We start from the raw sequence: 7811 nt of genomic DNA, 5'->3' as shown, positions 1-7811 counted from the left end.
GAAACGGGATGGGGGAAAAACGACCGATTCGAAACTAGTAAAAGAGTCTACTTCAAGAGGTTGGATGGAAGATGCTGCTACGAAAAATGGGAGTCAAGAAATGGGATGGTTAAAAGAATGATAACGTGACCAAAGAAGTGAAAAGAGCATGTGTACTCATTAGTAACCAGTAGTCTGTTTTATTGGATTGTCTAGGATTGTGTCACCCGAGAAAAATCATCACTGAGACCACATTTTCACTCATTTATTTATAGCACTTAATACAGGTGCACCTATTGAAAGTTAACTTCAGAGTCCTGCCTAATTCCTTTCCATTCGCAATTAGCTTGATAGATTTGAATTGTTTCTAAACCGAGTCTATCCCAACGAAAAACAACGAAATGGTTAAGGCCGAAGATCTTACTCTCAATTATCACCGTAGCGAAAGGGAGCCTCCCACCTTACCGATCCTTCAGCTTTCCGCCCCGCATATGGCGGCTTCTCATCTAAACCGGAAGCGAAGGGTGTCTGGAAAGCGGTCCGTCGGAATGACTCGGTGCTATTCTCTGGGATATCTCTGGAGTAAAGGGAGAAATCGCCGGAACTGCAGCCGGGGGTTCCTATCATAAAAGTCCTCCTCTTACCTTAATCGTGAGTACTGGTCATCCTTGAAGCGTGTGTGAGGCTGTGCGAATGAGGGCTTCAAAGCCCAAATAATGGGAGTCTTACTCTAGTGGGTACGGAGAGCGAGGAGACATCCGTAGGATGTTTCTTTTCTGCAGATGTTAAAAAGCCAGGCTTCCGAGCAGGGAAGCCTCCGTCAGAGGACAGACAGACAACAGCCAAGCGCCCTGCGATAATGTGTCAAGTTTTTGAACAAGTTACAGGCATCGGGAAAGTAGGAATTTGTTGTGTTTGAAAAGGTGGAGCGCGTGTTTTCAAGTAGCATTCTGGACCCGCCGAAGTCCGGTCCTTTCCCTGGGGAAGGGCGCCTGCTCTTGCATCAGACGAAGGAGTGGCGTGTGCCTAACTCTCCCAATCCTCCTTAAAATGTAATCCGAGAAGGGTCTGAGGTGGGGTGAGTGGACCCGGAGAGTTAGGCTTCACTTGTGTAAGTAGTCCTCGGCGTCATCAGGAAGAAAAACTCCAGACTCTTTAAAAAGCACAGTACTGACATTACAAGAGCGGTAAGAAAGTTGCTACTTCGCCGTTTTAGGCCTCATATTCTCACGTCCATTAGCCTTTCCTGCATTTGAGACTTAATTTCACTTTGCCAAGGGATCTGGGTCAAACCTAGATGGTCATGGGTCCCCACAGTTTATATATGGGATCCATCTGAAATCCCTGTCAGATCACAGATTACACTCATCTCCGTACTGAATGACTATAGAACAAAGACATACCTGGTTTTTGTTGTTGCCGTGGTTAAAGAACTATGGTCCTGAAGCACAGAGCTCCAATCAAAGAGAATATTTGTAGATTTTTTTTTTTAAATCGTATGGCATAGCAGTTCAGTGTTCATGCTGGGTTTTTTTTTCCTTGCTGGGAAATCCTTGTGAGGTCCAGCAGCCAGATGTGTAGAGTATTTAGCCATGAAGTTGCTGGGTGCACCACGAGGAGGCTAGCCTGGTCTACATTGCACCTAGTTGTGCTAAGAAAGAGTGACTGGCCCAAGGTCACTCAGCTGGCTTTCATGCCTAAGGCAGGATTAGAACTCACAGACTCCTGGTTTCTAGCCCAGAACCTTAACTACTAGACCAAACTGGCTCTCATCAAATTTCCTGATTCCCACAATATAGCTTCACTGTGGAAACTATGATGGAAAAAAGGAAATACCAGCTGAAATTTCCAGTCATCAAAACTTCACACAGAATATTGAAATCTGCATTGAAACAATACAATGTATTGAGATTCATAATATTACAATAAAAGGGGAAACAATAAAAAAAATTAAAAACTTCACACAGAATATGATACAGCTCTCACCAGAATAGTGTTTCATTAGGTAAAGGTAAAGGTTTCCCTTGACATTAAGTCCAGTCGTGTCCGACTCTAGGGGGCAGTGCTCATCTCCGTTTCAAGGCCGAAGAGCCGGCGTTTGTCCATAGACACCTCCGTGGTCATGTGGCCGGCATGACTACACGGAACGCCGTTACCTGCCCGCCGAAGCGGTACCTATTAATCTACTCACATTTGCATGTTTTCGAACTGCTAGGTTGGCAGGAGCTGGGACTACCAACGGGAGCTCACCCTGTCACGTGGATTTGAAATGCCGACCTGCCGATCAGCAAGCTCACAAGCTATTTGTCTTCCTAAGTCACCAAATACGATTATCATCATTTATATCAACATTGTATGGCTCCAGTTTTAATAGAGTCACATTCATAATCTTTGTAATAGGTGGCATAATTAAAAAGGCATACAGTCTTTAGGACAGATGAAAACAGTACATAGTTGATGGTCCTCAGTATACCAATAACTTTGAATTGCAAATTGCAGAATATCGCCAAACAACATTTATTTATTTATTTATTAAATTTATATCACCGCCCATCTCCCCCAATGGGGGACTCTGGGCGGTTTACAATAAAATAACACTAAAAACATAACCACCTAAAATTACCATTAAAATATAAATAAAAACAAATGTAAAATCCAAGTGGAGATGGAACATAATCACTGAGGTGCTATGGCGCCAGCCATCCCCAGATGGAGCTATCACTTCCCCCTCCCAAGCAAGGTGGCAGAACCAGGTCTTCAGTTTCTTCCGGAAGTCTGAGAGTGAGGAAACCCGTCTCAGGTCTGGGGGCAAGATGTTCCAAAGGGTGGGTGCCACTGCAGAGAAGTCTCACCTCCTGGACCCCGCTAGATGAAATTCCTTTACTGATGGGGTCCGTAGCATGCCCTCCCTGCCTAACCGAGTGGGATGGGTCGATGTTATGGGGATGAGACGGTCCCTCAGATACCCTGGTCCCATGCCATGTAGGGCTTTCAAGGTGATAACCAACACCTTGAATTGGACCTGGAAGCAAACTGGTACCCAATGCAGCTCTCGTAACAGTGGTGTCACATGGGCTGATTTTACAGCCCCGATAACTGTCCGCCTGTCACCCAGCGGTTTCATGTAGATTTTAAATAGGAGAGGAGAGAGTACCGAACCCTGCAGCACCCCACAGTGGAGGGGTTGAGGGCCGGATCTCTCCTCTCCTATCATCACCGATTGGGAATGGCCCTGGAGGAAGGAGGTGAACCAGCTCAAAACTACACCGACCACCCCCAACCCCCTGAGCCGCCCCAGAAGGATACCATGGTCGATGGTATCGAATGCCGCTGAGAGGTCGAAGAGAGCCAGAATGGATGCACTCCCTCCATCCCACTCCCGCCAGAGGTCATCCATAAGTGCGACCAATGCAGTCTCTGTCCCATATCCTGGCCTGAAACCTGACTGAAAGGGGTCCAGATAATCTGTTTCCTCCAGAATCCTCTGGAGCTGCAATGCAACCACTTTCTCAACCACCTTTCCTAAAAAGGGAAGGGGGGAAACAGGGCAAAAATTGCCCAGTATAGTAGGGTCCAGGGATGGCTTCTTGAGAAGGGGGTATACAAGTGCCTCCTTAAAGGCATTAAGAGTGGGGAAATACTCAGATTTTGCCGCTCTTACCACCACAAGGTAGGCCTTTATAGCGGCTCTAGCTTGTGTTCGGTCAGATTCAGTCTTCGTCTTCCTCCAGCGATGCTCCAGACATCTATTAACCCTCTTCAAAACCCCCAACTCCTCTGTAAACCACAGGGAGTGACGGGTCAAACGAGGCAAGAGAGGTCACATAGGCATGATCCTGTCCAAGGCCCTGGCCGTGGCCCTATTCCAGGCCGTGCCTAGGACCTCCACTGGACCATGCAGCAGGCCCTCAGGAATAACCCCCAGCTCCCTTTGAAACCCTACTGGGTCCATCAGTCGCCGGGGGCAGACCAATCGAATGTGTCCAGCCTCCCTGCGGAGCGGGGTGGCACAATAGAATCTCAGGGTCACCAGGGTGTGGTCTGACCATGACAATGGGGACAGATCTAACTCACCCCTCAGATCACATTGCCACTGCTCTGACAAGAAAACCAAGTCCGGGGTGCGACCACTGTCTCGAGTCGGGTCCCGAATAATCTGGGACAGGCCCATAGCTGCCATGGTAGCTATGAACTCCCGGGCTGTCTCCAAGGCATGTCCCAGGGACGGCAGATTGAAGTCCCCCAGAACCATAAGCCTGGGGAACTCCACTGCCAAGCCCGAGACGGCCTCCAGCAGCTCGGGCAGGGAGGTTGCTATGCAGCAGAGAGGCTGGTACAGCAGCAACACCCCCAACTGTTCTCGGCATCCCAGCTTGAAGAACAGGGTCTCACAATCGGCCACTTGCAGAGCAGGGCCCCTGAAGGCCACTAAGGATTCTCTAATGACAACTGCCACCCCTCTTTCTTTGCCTTGGTGTCTTGGCTGGTGCCACACTTGAAACCTGGCCGGGCACATCTCGGAGAGGGCTACTCCCCCTTCTGAGCCCAGCCAGGTCTCAGTGATACACGCCAGGTATTTACAGCTTGAATTGGCATAGGGAAGGGAAGAGGCAGCATAACAGAATCCTAGAGAGCCTCACTTGGAGCCAGAGATATGATAATAATGTATTCACTTCCACTTTACTAGGAATAAACACAACTCAACTATGTCCTATAAAAATAATAAGGCTCCAGTTATAACACCAATGCCCCATAACATTAAAATCTTCTAAAAATCTAGCATGATCAAGTTCTGAATTTGTTAAAATCTATTGTAAATTTGATTGCAGTCACAGAGAAAACATTTAATTAACTATATAGAACAAGGTCATTAAAGTTGTCTGGGAATAGAGAATTTGTAGATGGCCATGGCACAGATCTCCCTTGATCCTTATGTGGGATATGGGATCTACCTACCATCAAATTACAGATTGCGTCTTTCTCTGTATAGAAAGAGCTGTGATTATCACAGAGTTGCTGACTGGTGCTGCCATGGCAGAAAGATTAATTTTTATCCCGTTCACTTGAAATCACTGTCAAAATGCAAGGGCTGGCTCTTTTACATTCATGAACTATAGTTAATATAAACTATTCTGAACACAGAATGGAGTGGACAATCTTCATTGTGGTCCTACTCTCGGCCCAGGAGGTGGCACTGTGTTATGTACTTAAAGCATTTATGCTACAATCATGGGATACGACCAGTACAGTATGTTACTCAAAATAGTAGAGAAATTGCCACATAGGCAGAGGTGAGAAATCCCTCTCTTCTGTCAGTTGTGCTAGGGTGTCAGTGAAAACACAATTGCAGCATGGAAAACTTGATATATAGAGCAGAACATTTAGAGATTTATAGATGATTCCATAACCTGTACTATTAGAGTTTGAACTCGCTTGGAAGCCTTTGTACAGACAGCTCTACAGAGCAAAGACTTGAACAGATGGTCATGCTGCCATTCGCTGGTAGCACAGCATAATTTACAAAAGGGAGGGACTGTTCAATTCTGCTGGGGTGCCAGTCTACATTATGGCATCAATATGGATCTCAAAGATTTAAATAAAGATTATAAACAGGGATCAAAAGCACTGCAAATCACCTGGAAGCTGATCTCTGGTGCATGTATTGTAGAAGCATCCCAAGTACTAAGACTGGCTAGTACTTGGAAAAAAGATCAAGGAATCCCAGGGCGGAAAGTTAGATGGGTAAATAAAATATTGTATAAGAAGGTGAAAGCAAACCATATCCACACTGTTGCCAAGGAAATTACAAGAATGTATCCATGTAGGTGCCAGCAGCTTGACTTGAGGGATTCTTTATCTTTAGTAACTGTACAATTTTTCTTATCTTTCTTAGGAATGTTACCAATATGTCTGCACATTCCTTGCTGTATGAGAGAATTGTTCTGGCTAAGGAGCTAATTAAAAGAGCCGAAGCTCTTTGCAGATCCCGAAAAAATGGCATTGAAGGTGGATTAAAACTCTGCAGTAAATTAAAGGCAGAATTAAAATTTTTGCAGAAGGTAGAAGCGGGTAAAGTATGCATCAAAGAGTCTCATCTGCAGAGTACAAATCTCACTCATCTGCAAGCTGTCATTGAATCAGCAGAGAACTTGGAGGATGTTGCTGGTGTTCTCCATGTCTTTACTTATGAAGACTCATTTGGTGAAAAACAAAATTTGGTGGTAGATGTAGTTGCAAATAACGGGCACACTTGGGTGAAAGCAGTTGGTCGGAAAGCTGAAGCTCTGCATAACATTTGGTTGGGCAGGGGCCAGTATGGCAACAAGAGCATTATTGAACAAGCAGAGGACTTCCTGCAAGCAAGTTGTCAACAACCAGTACAATACTGCAGCCCACATATTATTTTTGCTTTCTACAATGGTGTGTCCTGCCCAATGGCAGAAAGGCTGAAAGAGATGGGTATATCTGTGCGGGGGGATATTGTTGCTGTGAACCCATCAATGAAATATGTTAAAGAAGATCTCTGCTTAAGTTCTAGTGAATCCGATGATGGGGATGAATGCTTTCAAGTGACTAAAGTAGATCGAGATACCTTAATAGCCAGTGTTGCGTTTCCTACAATGTTCAAAGTAGATACATGCAATAGGGTTAATTTGGATATTACTACTCTGATTACATATGTCTCAGCCCTAAGCTATGGAGGCTGTTACTTTATTTTCAAAGAAAAAGTCTTAACTGAGCAGGCTTTACAGGAGCGAGGTGAGAGTGTTCTCCCACAACTGGAGGAATTCATGAAAGGCAAAGAATTGTTTGCTTGTGAATCTGCAATCAAAGATTTTCAGATCATCTTAGAAACTATAGGGGGTCCTGGGGAGAAATATAGAGCCACATTACTTATGGATAGAATCAATGTGGTGCCAGATCAACCCTCTGATCGTGCCTCAAGACTAGTGCCTAGCTCTAAAATCAATAGCCGTTCTCTGATCATCTTTGGGACAGGAGATACTTTAAAGGCCATCACTATGACAGCAAACAGTGGCTTTGTTCGGGCAGCAGCCAATCAGGGAGTAAAGTTTAGTGTGTTTGTTCATCAACCAAGGGCACTGACAGAAAGCAAAGAATCTTCTGCAACATCTTTACTAAAGCAGTGAGTTGGTTCCAAATCACTTTATTTATACTGTTTCTAGCAGAAGGAATCTTAGAAACAAAAAAGTTTAATCTGTATAAACATCGATGTAACGTGGACACAATTTACTCATAGGGCTGAATTGAACTAAAAAGAAATGTAGTGCAGACACAAAAGTATTAACATGATGTTGTGCTTCTCCTACTCACAACAATAAATGTCATACAACTTTTCCTATGTGCTGCCAGAACAATTCCTTGGTGTATTTCCACATTGTTGTCTTGATGTTGCCATAGATATGCACAATCTAATGATGTCAGTGCAAACTGTGGGATTAAAAAATTCTCAAATTTGGCTGGAGTGCACTTCAATATTTTTTTCTAGGATTATCATCAGAGAAATGCATGAGGAAAACAAGGGTTGGTACATAAATCAGAAAAAGTGGCAAAGCATGATTAAACCAAAGTTAAACAATTGCAGGTCTCATTGATTGAAATATGAGGAGCTTAGGCTCATTCTAAAATTTCCCACTGAAGTCAGCGGATGTTTAAAAGAAAAGTTTTCTTTGTCTACATTGTAACCTTTACTTTTTTGTTGAATTTCTCAGATTTTCAGTTTGGTCGTTGTACTGTAATTTATGTGGATAATTACAGTGCTGATAAAGTACATATAATTAAAATGTTAGCATACAGATTAAATTTGTCTG

At 44.3% G+C, this 7811-nt stretch overlaps 1 protein-coding gene across 1 annotated transcript; it reads left to right on the top strand.

Moving 5' to 3' along the window:
- Positions 1-483: 483 nt before the first annotated feature.
- C4H7orf25 (chromosome 4 C7orf25 homolog) lies at positions 484-7457 on the top strand. The gene is made up of 2 exons (XM_063304168.1): positions 484-630; positions 5873-7457. Exon 2 carries the CDS (start codon positions 5886-5888, stop codon positions 7128-7130), a length of 1245 nt encoding a protein of 414 aa, XP_063160238.1. The 5' UTR covers positions 484-630; positions 5873-5885; the 3' UTR covers positions 7131-7457.
- Positions 7458-7811: the final 354 nt, after the last annotated feature.

Source organism: Candoia aspera, chromosome 4 (genome assembly GCF_035149785.1).
Source record: "Candoia aspera isolate rCanAsp1 chromosome 4, rCanAsp1.hap2, whole genome shotgun sequence".
Classification (NCBI taxonomy): domain Eukaryota; kingdom Metazoa; phylum Chordata; class Lepidosauria; order Squamata; family Boidae; genus Candoia; species Candoia aspera.
This window is presented reverse-complemented; position numbering and strand designations above follow the sequence as displayed.